Source organism: Culex pipiens, chromosome 1 (assembly GCF_016801865.2).
Source record: "Culex pipiens pallens isolate TS chromosome 1, TS_CPP_V2, whole genome shotgun sequence".
In the NCBI taxonomy this organism is placed as follows: Eukaryota; Metazoa; Arthropoda; class Insecta; order Diptera; family Culicidae; genus Culex; species Culex pipiens.
Window position 1 is genome coordinate 15,057,095 of NC_068937.1, and position 27,042 is coordinate 15,084,136.

At 36.5% G+C, this 27,042-nt stretch overlaps 1 protein-coding gene and 1 pseudogene across 1 annotated transcript; both read right to left on the reverse strand.

Moving 5' to 3' along the window:
* Positions 1-8,252: 8,252 nt before the first annotated feature.
* Positions 8,253-9,196, reverse strand: LOC120424701 (40S ribosomal protein S6-like; annotated as a pseudogene).
* LOC120424702 (uncharacterized) lies at positions 8,253-9,990 on the reverse strand. The gene is made up of 3 exons (XM_039588882.2): positions 9,679-9,990; positions 9,174-9,571; positions 8,253-9,114 (listed from the first exon to the last, which is right to left on the reverse strand). Exons 1-2 carry the CDS (start codon positions 9,719-9,721, stop codon positions 9,282-9,284), a joined length of 333 nt encoding a protein of 110 aa, XP_039444816.1. The 5' UTR covers positions 9,722-9,990; the 3' UTR covers positions 8,253-9,114; positions 9,174-9,281.
* Between the last annotated feature and the right edge of the window lie 17,052 nt (positions 9,991-27,042).

The following is a 27,042-nucleotide window of genomic DNA, read 5'->3' on the forward strand; positions in this document are numbered from 1 at the left end:
ATTTTGTCAATTTTGTCAATTTTGTCAATTTTGTCAATTTTGTCAATTTTGTCAATTTTGTCAATTTTGTCAATTTTGTCAATTTTGTCAATTATGTCAATTTTGTCAATTTTGTCAATTTTGTCAATTTTGTCAATTTTGTCAATTTTGTCAATTTTGTCAATTTTGTCAATTTTGTCAATTATGTCAATTTTGTCAATTTTGTCAATTTTGTCAATTTTGTCAATTTTGTCAATTTTGTCAATTTTGTCAATTATGTCAATTTTGTCAATTTTGTCAATTTTGTCAATTTTGTCAATTTTGTCAATTTTGACAATTTTGTCAATTTTGTCAATTTTGTCAATTTTGTCAATTTTGTCAATTTTGTCAATTTTGACAATTTTGTCAATTTTGTCAATTTTGACAATTTTGACAATTTTGACAATTTTGTCAATTTTGTCAATTTTGTCAATTTTGTCAATTTTGTCAATTTTGTCAATTTTGTCAATTTTGTCAATTTTGTCAATTTTGTCAATTTTGTCAATTTTGTCAATTTTGTCAATTTTGTCAATTTTGTCAATTTTGTCAATTTTGTCAATTTTGTCAATTTTGTCAATTTTGTCAATTTTGTCAATTTTGTCAATTTTTTCAATTTTGTCAATTTTGTCAATTTTTTCAATTTTTTCAATTTTTTTCAATTTTTTCATTTTTTTCAATTTTTTTCAATTTTGTCAATTTTGTCAATTTTGTCAATTTTGTCAATTTTGTCAATTTTGTCAATTTTGTCAATTTTGTCAATTTTGCCAATTTTGTCAATTTTGTCAATTTTGTCAATTTTGTCAATTTTGTCAATTTTGTCAATTTTGTCAATTTTGTCAATTTTGTCAATTATGTCAATTTTGTCAATTTTGTCAATTTTGTCAATTTTGTCAATTTTGTCAATTTTGTCAATTTTGTCAATTTTGAAATTTTTTTCATTTATGTCAATTTTGTCAATTTTGAAAATTTTGTCATTTTGCAGTTTTGTAAATTTTGTAAATTTTTAAATTTTGTAAATTTTGTAAATTTTGTAAATTTTTAAATTTTGTAAATTTTGTCAATTTTGTCAATTTTGTCAATTTTGTCAATTTTGTCAATTTTGTCAATTTTGTCAATTTTGTCAATTTTGTCAATTTTGTCAATTTTGTCAATTTTGTCAATTTTGTCAATTTTGTCAATTTTGTCAATTATGTCAATTTTGTCAATTTTGTCAATTTTGTCAATTTTGTCAATTTTGTCAATTTTGTCAATTTTGTCAATTTTGTCAATTTTGTCAATTTTGTCAATTTTGTCAATTTTGTCAATTTTGACAATTTTGACAATTTTGTCAATTTTGTCAATTTTGTCAATTTTGTCAATTTTGTCAATTTTGTCAATTTTGTCAATTTTGTCAATTTTGTCAATTTTGTCAATTTTGTCAATTTTGTCAATTTTGTCAATTTTGTCAATTTTGTCAATTTTGTCAATTATGTCAATTTTGTCAATTTTGTCAATTTTGTCAATTTTGTCAATTTTGTCAATTTTGTCAATTTTGTCAATTTTGTCAATTTTGTCAATTTTGTCAATTTTGACAATTTTGTCAATTTTGTCAATTTTGACAATTTTGACAATTTTGACAATTTTGTCAATTTTGTCAATTTTGTCAATTTTGTCAATTTTGTCAATTTTGTCAATTTTGTCAATTTTGTCAATTTTGTCAATTTTGTCAATTTTGTCAATTTTGTCAATTTTGTCAATTTTGTCAATTTTGTCAATTTTGTCAATTTTGTCAATTTTGTCAATTTTGTCAATTTTGTCAATTTTGTCAATTTTGTCAATTTTGTCAATTTTGTCAATTTTGTCAATTTTGTCAATTTTGTCAATTTTGTCAATTTTGTCAATTTTGTCAATTTTGTCGATTTTGTCAATTTTGTCAATTTTGTCAATTTTGTCAATTTTGTCAATTTTGTCAATTTTGTCAATTTTGTCAATTTTGTCAATTATGTCAATTTTGTCAATTTTGTCAATTTTGTCAATTTTGTCAATTTTGTCAATTTTGTTAATTTTGTCAATTTTGTCATTTTTGTTGTCATTTTTGTTGTCATTTTTGTTGTCATTTTTGTTGTCATTTTTGTTGTCCTTTTTGGTTGTCATTTTTGTTGTCATTTTTGTTGTTTTTTTTTAAATTTTGTCGTTTTTGTATTTTTGTATTTTTTCATATTTTTGTATTTTTTCAAATGATATTGTTTTGTAACTCAGACATAAATAATACGTCTTTTGATACCAGAAGTTGTTAAAAATAATAACAGCTCACGACCGCTGCAATTGAACCATTACAAGGGCCATATTTATTTTATAGCAAACAATTATCCCCAGAGAGAAAAAGAGTCAATGCACTCCGTGACAGCCGAAAATCTCACGCATGAACTCCACACAAAAGAACAACGTCCAAAATTGCAACAATTTCAGCTCGACTCGACTCGACTTCATAACCGCAAATTGAAGAAGAAAGAAAAAATATCTCAAAATCACAACTCAGCAAAAAATAAAATAAAATCGAAAGCCGCTGCAAGGAGGAGATTTCATAATCACTGCAATTGTGACTTATTACACGATAAATTAAATTGTTATTAAAAAATATTTTCCCCCATTATGGCGGCAACTCGGCGTCGTCGTCGGGGGATCGAGTGCGCCGCCATTGAGGGGAAAAATCAACGACAACGAACAATAATAATGATTGGATTATCGAACAGAGCCGGCACAGACAAGGGGAGGTGAAAATTTTCCAATTTTAGAACCTTTGTTTGAGTGCTCCGCAATGAGCGTGCACGTTTGACAGCTATCGAATTACCTTCCTACACGGTCGTGTGAGGTTACGCAAAATTGGGTTAAACGTGTGTTTTTTTTTTTAATTTTGTTTTTTCGAATGTCTGCCTGTCTTGAAAAGTTAAATTTAGTGAGAGCAGCATCTGAGAAAACGCCGGTAAATCGCCAACAAAGATTAAAACGAGGAAAATTTCGCCGAAATTGCATTTTTGTTTCGTCGGCGCTGCAAGACATTTAAGTTGTTTCGAAAAATAGTGTTATTTTTTCCGGAGCTTCGAACGCGGGGGGCCTCTGACTTTTTCCAATCCCAACTTGATTTAATTTTAATTAGCTTTAATGGCGTGGGATGATTTTCCATCTTTCCACCGCGCCGGTTCACCGGCGTTGAAAACGGTCAAAATTTGGATTGGGCAATTTTCCTCCAATTAATCGCGTGAGCGCGCGATAATCAAACAATTTCCGTGCGGGAAAACAAATTGCGATGCGCGTGCCATCTATGCTTGGGCGGGCGAAAAAATGCCTAAAATTAATTTGACAGCTGACAGGTGAGGAGGGGAGGGGGCTCCAAAACAAAAGAAAGGGAAAAAAATGTGCCCTACGGAGCACAAAAGCAACTTTCGCTGGTGCGTACGCGAAAGGAAAGGAAGAAGAGAGAGAGAGAGAGAGGAAATACAACCGGCTGTCAAACTGGACCCGCTCGGAACTGGATTATCATAAACAATTCATCAAACTGGACGACCTGGACCCGGAGCCCGTGCGTCTGAAATTGAGCCAAGTCATCAAAATTTAAATACGAAATTTAAATGCAAATCAAGGCTCCGATCTGGAATGAAAGCGCATGTTCCGAACGAAAAAAAACGAGGGGTCCCACAATCGCCCTGGAACGAATTCGAGTTCAATGGATTGCTTTGACAGTTGTTCGAACAAAACGAGGTTACGCGCACATGTGTCAAAGCACTGCGCCATCTTCCGCCACAAAGTGGCGGATCGTAAATCGAATCTGTGTCTAATTAGCAATTCAAGAAGTTTCTTTTCGTTTTTTTTTTCGCAAACTCTCTTTTGGGCTAACCCTTGAGTGTCCGCACGCTCAACTGTCACTCGGAAGTGAGTTCGCGCGAACAAATGCGAAATCTGTGGCCTTTTTCTTTTTTTTCCGCGGAGACGACGACGACAGGTGTCATGGGAATTTAATTTGATGATTATTTTCACCACATGGGAAGAAAGTCTCTCGGACTGTTTTTGTTGTTGTTGCTTCATTGAGTGATTGGGATGCGCGCGCGCGGTCGTGTTTTTATCGCCGAGCCATCAGCTTGAATTAATCATTTGAGGTGGGCATTGTTCTTTGAGTGAAAATTTTAACCCCAAAACTGCGCGCTGCCGTCAGCGTGCATGACAGAGATGTCAATCAATGGGTAATCGATTTCGGAAGATGCGCAGAGGGGGAGTCACAGTAGGCCTGGGCGGGGGGGCTTATCTTGATGAGTGATGTCTATGACTTCATCGTTGGCGATTGTTTCGTGAGAATGGAGATATTTTTGCGATTTTTTTCGTGATTTTGATCGCAAAAACTTTACGACTATATTGCAACAGAGATGACAGTCAGAGTTGTCAAAACAAGTTTGTACTAATTATAACTCAAATTTCGTCAAAAACTTGTTTACTCAGAAATGTGTTTTGGAGTCAAACGTCAAATGTCATAATTGAGGGAAAATCACTCAGATTCCACGATAATTGGGTCCTAAAATGAAGCTTAGATCGCTGATATTATTGGTTAAAGCTTATTTTTCTGAGTACAATGACCCATTGCACGACCACAAAGAGTTTAAAATGGATATTTAGATCAATTTTGAAAAAATAAACCTCGCGGTCCTTCTTGACAGAAAAGCTCCTACTTGACAGCTCGTTCCAAGGGGACCATAGTTGATCCATCGAAAAAATGTTGTCTTGTCAAAAAAAAAAATTGCAATAAAATGAAAAAAAGTGATCAGAAATGGTTTTTAATCGTATTTTTTACCGTTGTACATAAAAATTTACATAGGGCTTTAGATTAGTACCCAATTGAGTGAAATAACCCAAATCTGAAGTAATTGACTCTTATCTGACAATAGGGTCCTGAAGCCCTAAAAAAATTGTTGTGTACAACGGTAAAAAATACGATTAAAAACCATTTGTGATCACTTTTTTTTAATTTTTATGCAAAAAAATAAATTTACAAGACATCGTTTTTTTCGATAGATCAACTATGGTCCCCTGGAACGAGCTGTCAAGTAGGGTCTTTTCTGTCAAGAAGGTCCGCAAAAATATGTTTTAATAATCTATTTGGCTCTCTAAAAAGACTCGACTCTGACTCCGACTCCAAAAACTATTACCATCAAAATGTTGAAAATTTGTCAACTCCGGCTCCAGCTTTTGAAAATTTTGTGACTCCGAATTCTCAAAATTTGCTAACATCAACTCCGACTTCGAATGTACCAAACTCCACCAACTTCTACTCTGACTCTAACTCCAACTCTACAGCGTTGAATTTAGCAAATCAGTCTGACTCCGGGTCTTCAAAAGTACCCACAACCACCGACTCCGCCGCCTGGTAAAATAAGTGAAATTTATTCAATTTTGAGCAATATTATGGCAGAGTTGACACTTAAAATGATCAAAACAAATAAAAATAATCATAATTTGTCCAAACCAAACAAGCTTAGAAATGGATAAATTTGACTTAAAATCCATTCAAAGCTAGGACAATTAATCTCAAATCTCGCTTTTGAGTCAGCTTAATTGCGATGAATTCAGCAGTATATTGGATTAGTGACAGTTCCGGCTGCATCAAAAGGTAAACAAACCGAGAACCGAGGCAATTTTTTTGGCTTTCTAGGCGCAGTCAAAAATATAATTTTACCCAAAAATGACGAACTTCTCGTCACAGTGTCCTGAACAATTTTCGAGCTCGAGCTGTCACAGCCCTGCAAAATATGGTGGCTGACATATCGGGCGGTCAGTCAAAAAAAAAGCTAAAAATCGCCTGACATAAAACTTTTGCTAGAAAGAGATAGGAAATTTGATGCAAACAAACTCCTAGCTGCCATGTAAACATATTTTGAAAGTGTTAGTAAATTTCTGACTAGAAAGCCTTATGTTACCGGACCCAAGCCAGTTCATTTCGAATTCTGAAACGGAATTCGATTCGAATCGTATACGAATTCCGTTTCAAACGCAAAAACCGGTTCCATGTTAGAACCGACTGGGTAATGTCCAAGTTATGTCAGATTTGAGGGATAATCACTCAGAATAAAAATCTTATTAAATTTATTCAAACTTGGGAAAATTCATTCAAACTTTACCATTTACTCATTTCTGAGTAGGTTAAGTTTAGTTGAAAACTGAGTGATTTAAAATGAGAGTGTAAGCCAAAATAGTTATTAAGATTTAATGACATACACACACGTTCAAAATCACTCAGTTTTCGTCAAAACCGATCTTACTCAGAAATGAGTAAAGGGAGCATCCATCAAATTTGAGTGAATTTCACTTAGATTTGGGTGAATATAACTCAGTTTTTGTGGAATTTTGAGTGAAATTCACTCAAATTTGACAGATACTCCTTAACTCATTTCTGAGTAGGTTCGGTTTTGACGACAACTGAGTGATTTTGAACGTGCGTGTACACACATGTTAAAAATTATTCAAATTTTGTCATGTCCAAGCATACTCAGAAATAATTATCTGAAAGTTATATGGAAAACAAAGCCTAATAAATCATAGATTTGAAACCTGAGCTTCTGAATACTCAGTTATTCCCACTCCGCGTTATAAAAATTGGATGGTCCGGATTCTCCAGCACTCTAAAAAGACTGGATTCAAACGACTCCGACTCCAACTCCAACTATTTCCATAAAAATGATGAAAGTTCGTCAACTTCGACTTCTCAAAATTTGCTGACTCATCTAGGACCAGTTAGTTAGTCAGGGGGTGTCCATAAACGACGAAATTTCTTGCCCCACCTTCCTCGAGGATCAACTTCTACTCTGATTCCGACTCCAACTCCGACTCCGATTCCATTAAGTGGCAGAGTTGACACTTAGAGAAACCAACACAAATTTCATATAACTCAAATTTGTCAAAACAAAACAAACTTAGATACGGTTAAATTTTTCTTTCAAAAATAACAAAATGTATCCCAAAACTCACTTCTGAGTAAGTTTAATTCCAACGAATTCTGAATACCATTGGTTCAACGTCAGCTTCGGCTGCATCAAAAGATGCATCGAAATGTAAACAAACCGAAAGGGAGGGGGGCTTGGCAATCCTATTAACCTATATTGCGTCTGCCGCATGATGGGTCCGGTTCAGGTCCGGTTGGCCACGTTGCGGGCTCGGGAACGCGCGAGGCTGCAGAGTTTGCGTTTCGCTTTCGATGCGTTTCAAACTCAAGGGGTTTGCTGGTTACGGTGGTCTGCTGATAGATTTGGGAAGGAAAAATATGATTAAAGGTTGTTCAAACTTTATACATTTAAATTAAAGAAATAAATATAGAAAATTCGTGTTCCAATTTGACAGTAAGGGGGCAATTATCTGTAGAATATTGTAAATTTATCTTTCCATGACAAATTAATATGTTTTTTTTTTTCAATAAACAAATATGCTGTAGTATGGAATATTAATTGCCAGCTAAATGAATCAGACGAATTTGACGAATTCAAGTTTGTCAGATGACAACCGAGGGGCTCTTCTCCAAAAAATCTTGTAAATTTGACGTTTAATGAAAATTCAAAGTTTTTTTTTCTCGAAATATGCAATTTGTTGTGATTTTTAGAATTTGTTGCAAGTCTTTAGATTTTCAAACTCAAGGTAATAAAAGTTTGACAAATTAACAGGGGCTCTTCCTACTACAATCTTGTAATGTTGACTATTCATGATGTGTTTTTTGAGCAATTTTGAAGCAGTTTCAATTGAAACATTTTATGAACTTTCGACAAATCCCGCAACACCCAATCTGACAGCCGAGGGGTCCAACACCACTTTCGATTTCGTTCCATCTGTATTCCGCGTGCAGTTTGCACCTTCTCAACCCTTTTTTTCTCAACATTTCTTTCCCTCAATGTCCACCACGTACAAGATCATCCGACGACGACGTGAAATCTGGCGTCCACTTCCCACTCAGTGCGTTCCGTTTGAATTCCGTTTAGAATTCCGCTTGAGCGAAAAAAGTTCGATTCGAATTCTAAACAGTGTTCGTTTTAGAATCTAAAACGCATTCCGTTTCAAACGCAACAACCGGTTCCGTTTGAGTTTTCGCCGCAAATCGGTTTAAGCGGAATTCAAACGGAATTGAATCCGAATGGACGGATAAGATTTGACAGCTTCTTCTTCTTCTTGTTTTTCTTTCTTTTTGATTTTCTTTTTGTTGAAATTAGATCGAAATTTAACACTGATTGAACCGTTTTGGCCTATTTAGGCAATTTTTATTAATATTTAAAAATTAAACAAGAAAAACACTCCCCACCATGAATCCCTAGGTTTTTAATTACATAAATTTGTAAGTTTCACAATATATTAATAACACTTAAAGGTCTAGACAGCACCTCTGAGGTGTCGGTCTTGTTATCGTCTTCTTCGGACTTCTTGGCAGTATTGACCTCGTCGCGCTTCTTGGCGGCTTCGGTCACTTTCTTGGCCTCCTTCTTTGCGACCTTCTTGGCAGCCTTGATTGTCCTCCTCCGGAACCGACCAACCTGCGCGAGTCACGTATCGACGACAGTCGGGACCGGCGACGAATATGCTGCTGGCGACGGCACAGGGTCAGAACCTTCAGGAACTCGGCTATGACCTCCTTGCGCTCCTGCACCACCGGCGTGATGAGATGCTGGATCTTGGGCGCCTTCAACTTGGTCTTCTTGCCGTCCATCTCTGGCAGTGGGCGCTTCACCACAAACCGGTGGACGTCGTCCTCTTTGGACAGGATGCACAGTTTGCGGTTGTTGGTTGCTCGCTTCGATTCAAGACGACGCGGCACGCTCGTATCGGAAGGCACAACGCGACCGACAGCAAAAGTGGCCCTTCTTCAGCAGCAGACGGACACGCGGGTTGGTCAGCACGCCTTGCTTGTCGTTGACATCGGCAATCTTGAAGACGTATAACTTCTATTCATCGCCCAGATGATCGGCACCGACTTCCACACCTATGCGCTTGTCGTAAAAGTGGCGCAGAATGGGGTCATCTATGATCTCGATGGGTTTCTAGGCCCCCGTAGTTATTCCGGCGCCTTCTCTTCCTTAGCCGGCTTATTCACGGGCCCTGAAAGAGATAAATATATTACTTTTCTAGTCCAATTATCAAACTAATACAATTCTTACCCGTCCTTATTATATCGCATCATTCAGCGATGTCGAGGCCTTGACATCAATCGGAAGAATCTGATCGCAACCCCGGCACTAGACGGCACAACAAGACGCCCATCGCAATCAGCAATCCGGAATGTGGTACTGCGCCACCGATCGACACTTCCTTCTCTTGCCATCTTCCGCTGATCGACGCATCTCCAGTCGTTCGGCATAGCACAGGCGGCCGCGGCACAGTAAACAAAGCGCATGTCGTGCTCGTTGCCGTCGATCGTGGCACTGAAACTTCCGTCCGGTCGCTAAACCGCGGCCACTCCGTCGATGATGGCGAGGGCCACCAACATCGTAATGCCGGCGTACTTGATGGCCTGAGGACCCCAGACCGCAGCACTCCGGCGGAAGTTCACCACCTGCTGCGAAAAAAAAAATGAAAGAAGTCTTCAGATTAATCCAAATTAATCCAAAGAATCAAAGGCCTACTTGGCCAGCAAAATTTTTAAAACGCGAACAAAATATTTACTTGGCGCGATTTCCTCCGCGGGGACTTCGACTGCTGCGTCCATCACGAGACTTGCTGGCACTTTGTCGGCACTCGAAAAAAATCCTGATTGAGCAAGTTTGGCATTTGCTTCAGCAGGCAACACTCACACGCTTAAAGAAAAACCACTTCGGCGAAACGCGGCGAAATGTCATCGAGGTTCCGCCGTACACCAGCAGGTGTCGCCCTTGTGCAAAAAATGCTCAAACGGAATCGAAACGGAACCCAATCAGACAATCTGTTTAAAATATTTCGAACCAATTTTCGAAGCGGAATTCGAAGCGGAATGAACCCGTCAAGCGGAGAACGATTTGATTGGGTTGTTTCGCTCGCAACTCTCTTTGACATTCTTCTCGAGGGGTCCATCGCACGTCCGGGGGAATTTTCCCTTTCCGTCACGTTTCGGGGGACCTTACACTAATAAGGCGTTCGTGTGTTTGGTGAGAATTATTTGCCGTCGGAACGCGAAGGGAATATGGAAAGTTCGAACCTGGTCCGATGCCGCCGGTGGCATCGATATGGGATTTTTGAGAGGGCTAGGGCGGAATCAGGGGTAATTGAATGGTCAATATTTGGAATTTTTGAGTGGGGGCCCTTTCGAATGATGTTGATCGTTATCATTTGATGTCAGTCAAACAGGTTTGATTTATCTTTTTTTTTGGGTTATTAGCCCATGCAGCAATGTTGACTTTGACTCAAAAGTAGTTGAAGCATATTTAGCGTGGATTTTGACAGCTCAAAGGGAAATTTTGTTTTTAACATTATTTTATGCATCAAAAAGCGTAAGTTTCGACACATTTCGTCGTTCACCCTCCAATTTGTCTCTTCGTAGTCTGCTACTGACCCCCGAGGGCATCCTCTTTTGACGGTTCAAGCGGAATGCCTTCCGCTGTGGAGGTGCCTTTTATACGCGGTCGTAATGACGACGATGATTATAATTATTAAATTAAACATTTTCTCAGGTTTGCGTCTGGGCGGCATCGCCCAGCTCGAAGAATTCTTCACTGTGAAATCGAAGGAAGTCAAAAAGGGCTAAAATTTGGTGAATTTTGACAGTTTGCAAATGTTTGACAGTTGTCCTTATGTCACAATCAAAACAATAAATTTTTCGTCGAAATTTCAGATTTGACAGATTTTTACACCCAAAGTAAATCAGAATAAAATTATAGTTTACTTTGACAGTAGAGTTGACAAACAGTACACGCTCAAATGAAAAACGTGACAATTTGCTTATTTCAACAAAAAAATCTCACTGTTCTGCTTAACTTTTGTCCAAAAACAAAAAGTGACCTCCCTGGGTGCGGTCAATTGTGGTCATTAATTTGCCGCACCGATTTTGTTTAAAATGTTCCTCCAGTAGCTCATTCTCCTCCCTTCTGGGCACCCCTTAAACACCAGTTTAAGGGCTAATGGCCGCAACTTAGCGCAAATTTCTCCCGCCACCAACTTTCGTCAAACAAGTCAAGGTGTATTCACTTGGCAGGGTGTCATCGTTTCGCGAAAAATTTCCCGTGCTTCTCTGTCTCAGAAATTGCTGTCACGCACCGAGATGGAAAGCTCCTCCCGGAATGACATGCATTGAGGGCGTCTTCCCGCCGCCAGTGACCGCGCGCGCGCCACCTGAATTAGCAATAAAGTTCATGGCGCTGGCGAAAACGAAAAGAAATTTCGCACCAAACTCCGCGGTTGTCAACGGTGGCCGGCGTCCAGCGGAGATGTCGCGAGGAAGATGTTTTCTTCAAATAAACACGGGGAATGTGGCTTTGAATGCACTTTTGGTCAACTGAACCTAGGGGAAATCGGAAATGATTAACCCATGCAGCAAAAATCGTTGTTTGAACTCAAAAATTGAGTAAACACTTCTAAGCGTGTTTTCGAGCTATCAACAGTACACGATCATTGCAACCGACTCAACGCGAGTTAGTTTTTAGGTGCAACAACTGTCAAACGACCCTGCCAACAATTGAGCAAAGATCGCACGTGTCGTTTCACGCCGGAGAAATTTGCAAATGATTTCGTGATGATGGCGACGGCGGCGGCGTTGACACTCCCTAGCGCGGTCAAATTCCGTTTCCGCGGAAGTGGAAGAGCCCAGACAGGTGTGTAAAATGAGGTGTTTGACACCTGCCCGTTTGTTGTCGGCGTCGGGGGAAATTTCAGACACACTTGAACTAATCACGCCAAGGTGTGTTTGTGTGAGTGCAGATTTGCATGCCATTGTTGTTAACCTAGACAGCGAAAAGGTGTGAACTGGGGCTAATTGAAAGGCTGATTGGTTCATTTTTGGGTTCAAAGGTAGAAAATGTGCTGCAAAACTGATGAGCGTGCAAAACGTCAAAAAGGTTCGTACACTCGCAAATTAAAAAACATCAGATTTTACTACTTTCTCGAGAATATATGTAGCAAATTTCAGATTTAGGTAAAGTTCGCTAAAATCCGATTCAATTTCACTCATTTCATTTGAATATTGCATGACATTTACTACTGACTCACATTTGCATCACTTACCAACTGCTTTCTTAGTTAAATCTGTCAAAAGGTTGACCAACAATCGTGCAAAACGTTAAGTTTGTTTATTTTAAGTTGTCAAATATTACACTCAAATCTAAAACATCATCAAACTCACTTCTGAAAGAATGAGGCAAATTTCAGAACTCAGTTAATTTCGCTAAAATCTAGGAGAATATATTCATATATGGAGTGGAATTTATTCAAATCTGGAATTTGCCTCACTTACTCGTTCTTGAGTTAGCTCAGTTTAAGAAGAAATCTTAGTGATTTAAGATGTGCGTGTATGTTCTTAATCTGTCAAAAGCGTCTAAAGATTAAAGGTTACCCAGGCAGTTCAATTCGAATTCTGAAACGGAATTCTACTCTTATCTAGATAACTTTTTGACCTACACAGTGGGCCAAATTTTAAATTTTTCAGGTTAGAATTTTTGTTTTGTTTGTTTTTGTTTTCTAGTTTTGTTTTTTTATTAAATGATTTTTTCTTTTAAAAAAAGATCGGGTATTTTAAATAAAAAACTATTGAAAACTAATGGGAAATTTTAAGTACTATCTGTATCTTGGTTGATGTAGCCTAATATGTTTTAAACGCAACGTTAGGCAAAATTCTTCATTTGAAAATTTTTGGACTCTAAATAGTATTTCGATTAGTAAATTCAAATTAGCTAGCTTTTTGTATGATTGGCAGAGTGAGTGAATGAGTGAAAGAGTATGTAAATACTAATAAACAAATTGGTTACAGCGTTTTACGGTGGCCTTGCGATCGATTTAAAGCAAATTTAGTCCGATAGAATCTGATAAGCAACGCGTTTACGTCGGGCCGGTTGTTTTTCTCGTTTGTCGCCGTGTTTTATACATACCAGAGCCGTTTTCCTTGTGATTTTTCTACAATTTGAAATAATGTTTTTTGTTTGTCAAGCGTACTAAATTTTAAATAAATTCAATTAGTCGTTTCCTTAAAACGCGTCAAAAACATTCTCTTAGTCTTAGCATTATAGCTCAGAAAGCACGATAACGAGTGTTGCTTCCACGCGATTATCAAGTCCTTTTTATAGCTCCGTAGATAATTTGTTATTTACAGATCACTTATCTTATAATTGTTTAGAATTTGAAATCTCGTCTATGATTCACTCGAACTGAATACACTACGCAGAGTTTATGTATATTTGTGGTTTTATCTTTCCACAGCCGGCTGTCTAAGATTAAACCATTTTCGTTTAAATTGTTAGCAGATAAACGGGAATTGTCTCATCAGCAGCATCCGATTGTTTGCCTTGAGAATAATACATCACCCTATAAACAAAACATATTGACTTTTGGGTCACATCATCATCTTCTATGATGAATCCTGATCATTACCCTTTCCTACTAACAAAATCCCAAGTAGAAGTAGTTTTTCCGGCACACGTGGGGGTGTGGATATCGTATAGAACCCACCCTTGGTAGCAACCTGTGCATACTAACATTCCCGTCCCGTCCCCTCGAGATCTACAAACTGACATGGCGGGCGCCGTTGGTGGCCAACGACTGTTGCCTATTCGCACTAGCTCTAGTTTTGATGATCTTGATGTTTTATCTTTTCTGCGCATTTATACATGCTGTTGATAAGGGAAACATTACTAGATCGTTGAACCGTGTGATCGGTTGTGCTGATGGGATTTTACGGTCCTGTTCAGCAACGGAGAAGGACAACCATGGGTGGTCTCTCATGCTCATGCTCATGCTCATGCTCAATTCTGAAACGGAATTCTACTCAAATTGTATACGAATTGGGTCCTAAAATAAAGCTTAGATTGCTGATATTATTGTTTACAGCGATAAAACTTATTTTTCTGAGTACAATGACTCTTTGTACGACCACAAAGAGTTTAAAATGGATTTTTAAATCAAATTTGAAAAATAAACCTCGCGGTCCTTCTTGGCAGAAAAGTTTCTACTTGACAGCTCGTTCCAAGGGGACCATAGTGGATCCATCGAAAAAATGTTGTCTTGTCATTTTTTTGCTTTTAAAATGAAAAAAAAAGTGATCAGAAATGGTTTTTGATCGTATTTTTTACCGTTGTATTTACAATTTACTCACTTTCACCAGCATGAACTTACTCAGGAATGAGTTGAACGTCAGATTTGGGTAAATTGCTCTCACAACCTACTCAGAAATGAGTAAAGGGGGCATCTGTCAGCTTTGAGTGAATTTCACTCAGAATGCCACGAAAACTGAGTAATATTCACCCAGATCTGAGTGAAATTCACCCAAATTTTACAGATGCCCTCTTTACTCATTTCTGAGTTAGTTCGGATTTGACGAAAACTGAGTGATTTTTAACGTGCGTGTAGGTAAGTCCCTACAAATCTGACGTTTGACCTCAAAACTCATTTCTGGTTTCGACGGAAACTGAGTGATTTTAGGTGAGACTTTTCAACAAGAGGATTTTTTTTAAAGGAACCAAAGTGAGTGAACTTCATTTCCGGTCAATTTTCAACCTCCGAAAAGAAAACTACTTTCTCAACCGGTAGAATTCACCTGTTAAAAAAGACAGTCCTATCGAATTACCAACGCGGACACTCCTAAAGGCTGAACCCAATTTGCCATCTGATAAAGACCATAAAAGCTCTTTAATTCGTACCCTCGTAAAAAGACACGCACGCGCATCGGGCTCACGCAACGTTGACGAAATTTTGGGTGGTTTGATTTGGAAAGGTCGAAATAGGTTTCTTTTAATTCTTTATTCCCAAGAACTGACAGCTGTCAAACACTCGAAATCACGTGGTTGAAAATCTAGGAACAATGGTGTTGAAAAGTCAGTTTGACAGTTGATTTTTGACGTTTGATGTTTAAGCGTGTATTACACACACATTCAAAACCACTCAGCATTCGACTAAACTGAACCTACCCAGAATTTAGTAAAGTTTGAGTGAATTTCACTTAGAATTCAATGAAAATTGTGTGAAATTCACTCAAATCTGACGGATGCCCATTTTTATCATTTCTGAGTAGATATCATTGAGGTTATTTTAACAAAACGCTAATATCAAAACATTCATCCCATCCGCCCTTCCGAAATGTTACCCCCCGTACGCAAAAGCACGCACTTTCGCCAATAACCGATTGATCTTTGGCCGGATTGGCTTTTTAGTGGTCCCGAAATCGCCATTATCACCGCGGGAGCGATCACGTGCGGCCACAATTGTACCCAAATTTGGTCCATACAAAGTATGTGGATGGCTGATTTGACAGTTTCGCAACGGTTTGCCGAAACAAAAAAAAGAGATCAAAAGTTTGGCAAGAAACTAAGCACTGATTAAAGGTGGGACTACAGCTTGTTTGTTTCAACTTTCGGAGAGGAAAGTGTACGATAAAACAAACGCGGGGTCGTAAAAACGTTTAATTAAATCAACCGAAATGTGAGGCAAACGAAACAAGAGTGTGCAAATTTGACGTTTTGTTTGCGTGAGCAAACACGCCGAGGGGTACCTCAATCGCTGCTGCTGCTTAAAAATGTAGCTCACATCCGATCGATGGATGGAGGTCATAATTCTGGCCCACGGGAGATCCGTCAGGCAAAAGATTTCGTTTTCTTGAATTTAGCGTGCAGGCACGCGAAGTTTTGTGAATTCGGCTTGATTTGGCGGATTTTATTTTTAGCAAACATTTATATTGTGCCTAATTTAAAATGCAAGGTTGTTGGGCGTTCGTCACGTGAGATAAATTGCCACGTACGTCAAATGGGGAAGAAATTTTTCGACCTGTGAGTCATCCAATCGGTTATCACGATCTTGTAAATGGTTTAGCGTGTAGTTCCGGGTAGAGAAACGTCAAATATTGAACCTAATAAGAAATGTGAATTACACTCAGAATTCAACGAAAATTCAGTGAAATTCACCCAGATCTGAGTGACGTTCACTCAAATTTGAAAGATTGCCCATTTACTCATTTCTAAGGAGGTTCGGTTTTTTACTTAATTTGATTTTGAACAAGCGCAATTTAATGTTTTCAAACGAGAACTCTAAAATAAGCGTGCATTGTTGACAGAATTGTAAAGTCTCGTGGCGCGGTGGATAGCGGCTTCGGCTGCCGATTCCTAAGTTGCTATGGGGCGCGGTTTCGATTTCCGCCTTATCCTCCTGGCCTTCTATCGGATGGGGAAGTAAAACGTTGGTCCATTTGCGTAAAAGAGGTTTTGTGTGACTCGCTACACATAACCTTCGGACGCCTAGAAATGAGCAGAAACTTGCAACAGAGACCACAAAATAAAGTAATTTATTCTCAACCGGGGGTCGTTAAAGTGGATTGCTTAGCTTTTTGTTGACAGAATTAATGAATAAGCACACCCAAAATTCAGAGTCGAGATAATCGTTCTCTCAAAATTTATTGAGGGCTCAGTGCCAAAATCGATAGAATAATGGTACCAACTCACACCATCATAACAAATGAGTTAGTTGAATCAATAAATCTCCAACAAGTGTCATACATCGACTTCTGACTTCTCCTTGGTCACCAAGCTGTGGTGGCCGAGGCAGCTAAGTCATTGGATTGGTTTGTCAAAGGTCTCTAGTTCGATTCCCGTTGTCGACACTTTTGGTTTTTTGTTTGACGGATGAACTTTTTTTGCAAATGAACCTCGAGAGAATAGTTCTATCGCCCATCTCGAGCTGTGTTCTCTGCGTCCGTGAATGGTACCACTATTCTCTCGACTCGAGACCATCATTCTCTCGGACTAGCGCTGCCAGTTTTGGGTGCACTCGAAGAATCAAAATCACTCAGTTTTTGCAAAACCAAACCTACTCAGAAATGGGTAGGTGAAGCATCTGTCAAATGCACTCAGAATTGAAATTAACACAGATCTGAGTGATATTCACTCAAATTTGACAGAAGCCTAATTTACTCATTTTTGAGCAGATTCAGTGTTGATAAAAACTTAGTGATTTAAAATGAACCTGTCTAAAAATTACTTTATTGAATCAAAACCAACTGTCAAGTTGAAATAGCTCTTAATCTAAAACAAAACAAAAATTAATGACAGTCACTGGCACGTGTCGTAAATTATACCCAATCAATAGCCGTTCAAAACAGACGACCAGGAGAAAATCGAACACAAAAAGGCAGCTCCACAATTACCGCTCCAACGGGGGGTGGCGACCACCCCGAAGAAGGGAGGTCTAATTTCCACCCTCCCTCACCTCGGTAGCAATCAGCCGTGCAAAACCTCGAACGGCGGCGCGTGCGATAATCTCCCTTTCAACGCTCGCAGATTATCATCTTCTTCGGTCCTCGGTACCAATTGTCTCTGTTTAACTGCCGGCTGAGTCACTGCAACTAGACAAGCGGACCAAAATTTTTGGTTTGGAAGGTTTGGTTAGTTCTCGGAATCGCCACCTGTCAAAAGTGGCGCTGTTCAACCGTTTGAGTGGTCTGCAAGAAAATGATTTCTTCTTGACTGTTTCTCAAGCTTTTCAAACAAATATAAGCGAAACCTTGTTGGATTTGACGAATTGGTTAGTTCACCGAATCGCCACCTGTCAATGTGGCGCTGTTCAACCCTGTTACAATTAAAAATCAATGCAAAAAAAGATTCTCATGATCAATTATGATCAGAGTTGGCTATTGCAGCAACTTCAACTCCGGCTTCTGATATTTTAGAGATTCCTACTCCGACTCAAGCTCTCCAAATAGACTCGACTTCACTCGATTTAAATTAGAATCCGACTCCAACAACAACTTCCTTCAAGACTCCCTTAGTTGCTGACTCCGATTCCAACTCCACAGCAACTCTTTTTCAAAGATGTTGAAAATTAGCCGACTTCAGATGCTGAATATTTACCGACTCCGATACTGGCATCTCAGAATTTTTCGACTCCAACTCATGCTCCGACTCAATTCTCAATTCAATTCGGTTTTATTTGTGAATAATCAAATTACAATTTGTACATATTATGAACCTAACAGAGTTTTTGTGTTCATTTCAGCTGTGTGTTACGTCTTAATTCGGTTTAGAGCAATTATTACTGTTAATTAAATGCACAAACAAGAGTAAGAAAAAGTTTTCAAAAAACTTACGCAATTGCTAATGATAGGGGATAGGAATAGAAAAAGCTTACAACTAGATCACAGCAAAATTTAATCAATTATAGATGTGCTTGATCATCAGCTCCCCAAGGGCCAGGAATTGCTCCGCTTTGTTACGGCAGGTCCGGAACCGCGTCATCATCTCCCCCGCGAGAGCAAAGAACTCTGGCAGGGTAAAGAGATCTTCCCCGGTGACTTCTTGCTGGGCCGCATTGCCGCTACCGGCAGCGACCACGCTGGCGAACGATCGACCCCATCCAGGAGGGAACGCTGGGTTGTCCGCTGGAACTGTACGATGACCAGCAGCCGGCACGGTTACGCTCGTACTTCGCTGAGGAGGGTGGGACGCTGCTGCTTTCTTTTTCCTCTTTTCCTGCTCCTCGATGTAGGTTTTCCGTGCGCTGCATCCACGGTAGTTGCTGGTATGGTTACCTCCACAGTTGGCGCACTTGATGCGCGCCTTGGTTTGCTCTGCCTTGTCCCCCAAGTCCGCCTTGCACGGCAGTGCGCACGCCTCCGAGAGGTGTGTTTCACCGCACTTCACGCAGCGGGGCGGGAGGTTGCAGTTCCGCGAGCCGTGGCCAAATTTCTGGCAACGGTGGCATTGCGCTGCGTCCGTCGGGTTCTTTGAGTAAAACCGCCAGTTTACCCAAAAACCGTCCAACGCCTTAGTTTTCCGCAGGTCTTGAATTTTGACGGTGCCGCGGTCGAAGTACAACAGGTACAGTGTGTGTGTACCTGTGACCGTTGTCTTCCGCGAGAGGACTTTTATGTCACGCGGCGTAATTCCAGCACCCGAGAGGTCCTTCTTTAGGTCGGAGATCGGGCGGTCTTGGTACCCCTGCAAGACGACCTTCACGGCAGTCTTGTGCACGGGGTCGAATGTGTAGAACTTGAAGTTTTTATTCTTCAATTTCTCCACAACCAGGTCGAAGTTCTTGCTGTCAAATGTGTAGACTTGCACTGACGACTTACCGATTTTCAGACAATATCCGAGGCCTTCCAGCAACTCGTCAATATCGTCCGTCAACGTGTCCAAAACATAGATTGGAGGTGGTCTACGTTCCTTTGGAGAATTATTCGTTTTTGACGTCAACACTTTCTTCCGTGCACGTTCATCGTATTCGTCGTCGTCGGTAGTGCTGCTACCGTCGGTGTTGTTGTTGTTTTCTTCGTCGTCGCTCAGCATCTGGAACTCGTTCCTGATGGGAATGTTGGCGGATGTCGACGTGTTGGTCGTGGCACCGGAAGTACCGGAACGGGTTCGCACTGGTGATCTTGGGACATATCCGGGATGTAGTAACTTTTTGTCGATGCCTTCTGCGCTCACGCTCCCCTGCGCGATGGCGGTCGACACGGCGTTGGCTTGTTTACCTTTTTGCACACGGCCGGTAGACGAACTTCGCGGGTTTTTCGAGGCCGCACTCGAACTGCCACGGCCACGGCCGGCCTTTGGCATGCTGCAGGAGCAAACTCGCGGGTAATCACGGTAGACTACGGCGGAAAATTTCGAAAAAACTATAGAGCACTGAGCACTTGACTGCTGCTTGCTCTCGTGCGTACACGGAGGAGACATGCTCCGACTCTAGAGCCCCAATTTGGACAGTATGCGAACTGTCATTACCTAAGTGTTGGTTGACCTCCGAAATGCTTTGACCAGCATCAAGGTGATGTAATCTTACAAACTGTCAAATGGAACCGCCGATGGAATACCAAAGTCAGAAGTACCCCTCAAAAAAGGTTCTATCTACTCTTTATCTGTTAACACAAGGTAAACAAACCCTTTTTGAGGGTTACTTCCACCCGTCGTTACCATTTTGCAGAGGGTTACTACCGGTAAACTTGAAAAAAAGGATGGAAGTAACCCTCAAAAAGGGTTTGTTTACCTTGTGAACCCTTTTTGAGGGGTACTACTGATTTTGAGTGAATGGTCAAAACTCTGGTCCAAGTTCTTTTAAAAGCCACAAAAATAGCTAAAAATACCAACCTTTTTCTCAATTTTCCCCAGTTTGGCAGCGCTGCCAGCGCGTGACAAGATCGGATGCACATTTCAGGCGCAAACGTCATCGCCGACGTCGTTTTCTTCGCCCATTTCGCTACTGTTTTTCTCCTCTACTTTTCTGTCTGCACCTGGCAAATTAAGCGCATACTCTTCCCACAATTAGTGTCTATCGGGCTTAGACCATCTACTCGGCGAAGAAGAACGCGAAGAAATAAAACCCGAAGGAATGCAGCGCGCAATCGGAGGAAGAAGAAACGGAAAAGTCATAAAAAGACCGCACTCGCGACTGTCATCGTCGCAGCAGCGCAGCTGAGCCTGATTGGCTACTGGTTTGGCAAATGTCGCTTTCGTTTGAAATCGGAGCGGGAAATACCGATGTTACTTTTATATTTCTAGATTTAATGGGCTGCCCACGATAGCTGGTGTGGAACGCATCGGTACCCTGGTTTCGTCAGCCCGATGTAGAGCGAATGTGAGGCGTTTTTCACTGGGTAGAAATCTATGCAAAATTTGACAGCTCTTTGTTTACGTTTAGCAGGCGTGCACTCTAAAGGGAAAAAGGTCAATTTTAATTTTAAATACAACAAAAAACATCCAAAATTAGCTTAAATCGGTCCAACAACCCCTTCAAAACCGGATAACCCGTGCGGACACTCCCCTTGGGCAGAGAGGTGACCAAAAAGAAAACGGCCACCACCCAAATCGGAACGGTCTCGTGATCGAAAATCTGCATCATTATTTTCGCGGCTGCCTAAAAGAGTAAAAGTTTGGGAATGTCCAATCCGAAGGAGGAGGAGGGGTGGCTGCGGCTACCGGATGCGCGATCCAACCCCAACGCCCAAGGGCATCTGGACTCTGGTGGTCAAAATATTGGAAACATATTTTCACCGAAACATTCGAACTCGGCGTAGCAAAAAAGTTCAGCAACTGACCGTTGAGGTTTTTTTGTGCTTCATTCAGAGAGTTATTTCGCTTTCGGAGCTCTGGAATTTTTAGCGTGACGGAAGATTTTGTTTGGCTGATAATTAAGGGAAACACATGTTTGGAAATTTTTAACCACTTGTCACGAATTATTGCCATCGGTTGGCGAGGTTTTTTCTAGGGGCTTGGTGATAATTAAATATCCTTATCAGTTTGGTTGGAGAAAATTTGACACAGATTTGATGAACTAAAAACTAAAAACTAAAAACTAAAAACTAAAAACTAAAAACTAAAAACTAAAAACTAAAAACTAAAAACTAAAAACTAAAAACTAAAAACTAAAAACTAAAAACTAAAAACTAAAAACTAAAAACTAAAAACTAAAAACTAAAAACTAAAAACTAAAAACTAAAAACTAAAAACTAAAAACTAAAAACTAAAAACTAAAAACTAAAAACTAAAAACTAAAAACTAAAAACTAAAAACTAAAAACTAAAATCTAAAAACTAAAAACTAAAAACTAAAAACTAAAAACTAAAAACTAAAAACTAAAAACTAAAAACTAAAAACTAAAAACTAAAAACTAAAAACTAAAAACTAAAAACTAAAAACTAAAAACTAAAAACTAAAAACTAAAACTAAAACTAAAAACTAAAAACTAAAAACTAAAAACTAAAAACTAAAAACTAAAAACTAAAAACTAAAAACTAAAAACTAAAAACTAAAAACTAAAAACTAAAACTAAAAACTAAAAACTAAAAACTAAAACTAAAAACTAAAAACTAAAAACTAAAAACTAAAAACTAAAAACTAAAAACTAAAAACTAAAAACTAAAAACTAAAACTAAAAACTAAAAACTAAAAACTAAAAACTAAAAAACTAAAAAACTAAAAACTAAAACTAAAACTAAAAACTAAAAACTAAAAACTAAAAACTAAAAACTAAAAACTAAAAACTAAAAACTAAAAACTAAAAACTAAAAACTAAAAACTAAAAACTAAAAACTAAAAACTAAAAACTAAAAACTAAAAACTAAAAACTAAAAACTAAAAACTAAAAACTAAAAACTAAAAACTAAAACTAAAAACTAAAAACTAAAAACTAAAAACTAAAAACTAAAAACTAAAAACTAAAAACTAAAAACTAAAAACTAAAAACTAAAAACTAAAAACTAAAAACTAAAAACTAAAAACTAAAAACTAAAAACTAAAAACTAAAAACTAAAAACTAAAAACTAAAAACTAAAAACTAAAAACTAAAAACTAAAAACTAAAAACTAAAAACTAAAAAACTAAAAACTAAAAACTAAAAACTAAAAACTAAAAACTAAAAACTAAAAACTAAAAACTAAAAACTAAAAACTAAAAACTAAAAACTAAAAACTAAAAACTAAAAACTAAAAAAAACTAAAAACTAAAAACTAAAAACTAAAAACTAAAAACTAAAAACTAAAAACTAAAAACTAAAAACTAAAAACTAAAAACTAAAAACTAAAAACTAAAAACTAAAAACTAAAAACTAAAAACTAAAAACTAAAAACTAAAAACTAAAAACTAAAAAACTAAAAACTAAAAACTAAAAACTAAAAACTAAAAAACTAAAAACTAAAAACTAAAAACTAAAACTAAAAACTAAAAACTAAAAACTAAAAACTAAAAACTAAAAACTAAAAACTAAAAAAACTAAAAACTAAAACTAAAAACTAAAAACTAAAAACTAAAAACTAAAAACTAAAACTAAAACTAAAAACTAAAAACTAAAAACTAAAAACTAAAAACTAAAAACTAAAAACTAAAAACTAAAAACTAAAAACTAAAAACTAAAAACTAAAAACTAAAAACTAAAACTAAAAACTAAAAACTAAAAACTAAAAACTAAAAACTAAAAACTAAAAACTAAAAACTAAAAACTAAAAACTAAAAACTAAAAACTAAAAACTAAAAACTAAAACTAAAACTAAAAACTAAAAACTAAAAACTAAAAACTAAAAACTAAAAACTAAAAACTAAAAAACTAAAAACTAAAAACTAAAAACTAAAAACTAAAAAACTAAAAACTAAAAACTAAAAACTAAAAACTAAAAACTAAAAACTAAAAACTAAAAACTAAAAACTAAAAACTAAAAACTAAAAACTAAAAACTAAAAACTAAAAACTAAAAACTAAAAACTAAAAACTAAAAACTAAAAACAAAAAACTAAAAACTAAAAACTAAAAACTAAAAACTAAAAACTAAAAACTAAAAACTAAAAACTAAAAACTAAAAACTAAAAACTAAAAACTAAAAACTAAAAACTAAAAACTAAAAACTAAAAACTAAAAACTAAAAACTAAAAACTAAAAACTAAAAACTAAAAACTAAAAACTAAAAACTAAAAACTAAAAACTAAAAACTAAAAACTAAAAACTAAAAACTAAAAACTAAAAACTAAAAACTAAAAACTAAAAACTAAAAACTAATAACTAAAAACAATTGACAAAATTGACAAAATTGACAAAATTGACAAAATTGACAAAATTGACAAAATTGACAAAATTGACAAAATTGACAAAATTGACAAAATTGACAAAATTGACAAATTTGACAAAATTGACAAAATTGACAAAATTGACAAAATTGACAAAATTGACAAAATTGACAAAATTGACAAAATTGACAAAATTGACAAAATTGACAAAATAGACAAAATTGACAAAATTGACAAAATTGACAAAATTGACAAAATTGACAAAATTGACAAAATTGACAAAATTGACAAAATTGACAAAATTGACAAAATTGACAAAATTGACAAAATTGACAAAATTGACAAAATTGACAAAATTGACAAAATTGACAAAATTGACAAAATTGACAAAATTGACAAAATTGACAAAATTGACAAAATTGACAAAATTGACAAAATTGACAAAATTGACAAAATTGACAAAATTGACAAAATTGACAAAATTGACAAAATTGACAAAATTGCCAAAATTGCCAAAATTGCCAAAATTGCCAAAATTGCCAAAATTGCCAAAATTGCCAAAATTGCCAAAATTGCCAAAATTGCCAAAATTGCCAAAATTGCCAAAATTGCCAAAATTGCCAAAATTGACAAAATTGACAAAATTGACAAAATTGACAAAATTGACAAAATTGACAAAATTGACAAAATTGACAAAATTGACAAAATTGACAAAATTGACAAAATTGACAAAATTGACAAAATTGACAAAATTGACAAAATTGACAAAATTGACAAAATTGACAAAATTGACAAAATTGACAAAATTGACAAAATTGACAAAATTGACAAAATTGACAAAATTGACAAAATTGACAAAATTGACAAAATTGACAAAATTGACAAAATTGACAAAATTGACAAAATTGACAAAATTGACAAAATTGACAAAATTGACAAAATTGAGATAAAATTGAGATAAAATTGAGATAAAATTGAGATAAAATTGAGATAAAATTGAGATAAAATTGAGATAAAATTGAGATAAAATTGAGATAAAATTGAGATAAAATTGAGATAAAATTGAGACAAAATTAAGACAAAATTGAGACAAAATTTAGATATAATTTAGATAAAATTGAGATAAAATTGAGATAAAATTGAGACAAAATTGAGCCGAAATTGAGACAAAATTGAGACAAAATTGAGACAAAATTGCGCCAAAATTGAGACAAAATTGAAACAAAATCGATACAAAATTGAGACAAAATTGCACCAAAATTGAGACAAAATTGTGCCAAAATTGAGACAAAATTGAGACAAATTTGAGACAAAATTGCGCCAAAATTGCACCAAAATTGCGACAAAATCCAGACAAAATTAAGACAAAATTGAGACAAATTTGAGACAAAATTGCGCCAAAATTGCACCAAAATTGCGACAAAATCGAGACAAAATTAATACAAAATTGAGACAATATTTAGACAAAATTGAGACAAAATTGAGATAAAATTGAGACAAAATTGAGACAAAATTAAGACATAATTGAGTCAAAACTGAGACAAAATTGAAACAAAATTGGGACAAAATTGAGATAAAATTGAGACAAAATTGCGACAAAATCGAGACAAAATTGAGACAAAATTGAGACAAAATAGAAACAAAATCGATTAAAAATTGAGACAAAATTTAGACAAAAATGAGACAAATTCGAGACAAAATTGAGACAAAATTGAGACAAAATTGCGCCAAAATTGCGACAAAATCGAGACAAAATTTAGACAAAATTTAGATATAATTTAGATAAAATTGAGATAAAATTGAGATAAAATTGAGACAAAATTGAGCCGAAATTGAGACAAAATTGAGACAAAATTGAGACAAAATTGCGCCAAAATTAAGACAAAATTGAAACAAAATCGATACAAAATTGAGACAAAGTTGCACCAAAATTGAGACAAAATTGTGCCAAAATTGAGACAAAATTGAGACAAATTTGAGACAAAATTGCGCCAAAATTGCACCAAAATTGCGACAAAATCCAGACAAAATTAAGACAAAATTGAGACAAATTTGAGACAAAATTGCGCCAAAATTGCACCAAAATTGCGACAAAATCGAGACAAAATTAAGACAAAATTGAGACAATATTTAGACAAAATTGAGACAAAATTGAGATTAAATTGAGACAAAATTGAGACAAAATTAAGACATAATTGAGTCGAAATTGAGACAAAATTGAGACAAAATTGGGACAAAATTGAGACAAAATTGAGATAAAATTGAGACAAAATTGCGACAAAATCGAGACAAAATTTAGACAAAATTGAGACAAAATTGAGACAAAATTGAGACAAAATAGAAACAAAATCGATTAAAAATTGAGACAAAATTTAGACAAAAATGAGACAAATTCGAGACAAAATTGAGACAAAATTGAGACAAAATTGCGCCAAAATTGCGACAAAATCGAGACAAAATTTAGACAAAATTTAGATATAAATAAGATAAAATTGAGATAAAATTGAGATAAAATTGAGACAAAATTGAGCCAAAATTGAGACAAAATTGAGACAAAATTGAGACAAAATTGCGCCAAAATTGAGACAAAATTGAAACAAAATCGATACAAAATTGAGACAAAATTGCGCCAAAATGAGACAAAATTGAAACAAAATCGAGACAAAATTGAAGCAAAACTGAGACAAAATTGTTACTAAATTGAGCAAAATTGAGACAAAATTTAAATTTTTAATAGTTTTTTTGACATCCCGGTTATCATAGATATGTTAGCTTTAATTATAATTCAAAACATTTTATCATTCTCATATGGTTCCAATGAATCAGACAAAGATTGACTCACCAACTAATTCATTATCTTCTTCTCACAACCTCTCCCCAACGAGCAAGCTTAACATTCGCGACGACACCCTTGACATTGCACTTTCCTTTGACCAAATCTCTCCGCGTCCTTTCGATTTCCTTTGCAGCATGCTCAACAATCGCAATCTCTTTCCCCAAATCTCCCATTTCTCTCTCTGCACTCTCTCTCTCTCTCGGCCAAAAAATCGCCAGAGGGCTTAAAAATCCAAAATCGCTTCACTTTGAGACCCCCTCGTTAAATGAGAGGAAAAAAACGAACCAAAGATTTTTTTTTATTTTTCAGTGAGAGTGATTTTTTGTCGTCTTGCGGTGAGAGCACGAACTTGAACCTGACTTGACTCCATCGAGAAAAAAAAAAGCTCGCGAGAGAGTGAGAGCGCGCAAAACCAGTCTCCACGATGGACCCCACAGAATCTCAAACTCTCTCTCGCACAAGTTTCGCGATCGTTTCGCGCGCTTGGATCTCCTGGAGTCTGATGTCTCGCCACGCCGATGAAGTATAACGTTGAAAGCCAACAGGT

What these genes read in the sequence shown, in the direction of transcription:
- LOC120424702 (XM_039588882.2), bottom strand. Translation starts at nt 9,721, where the DNA reads ATGGACGCAGCAGTCGAAGTCCCCGCGGAGGAAATCGCGCCAA. An exon ending in CGCGGAGGAAATCGCGCCAA is followed by an intron (nt 9,572 to 9,678) that starts GTAAATATTTTG and finishes TTTTTTTCGCAG; the next exon opens with CAGGTGGTGAACTTCCGCCG.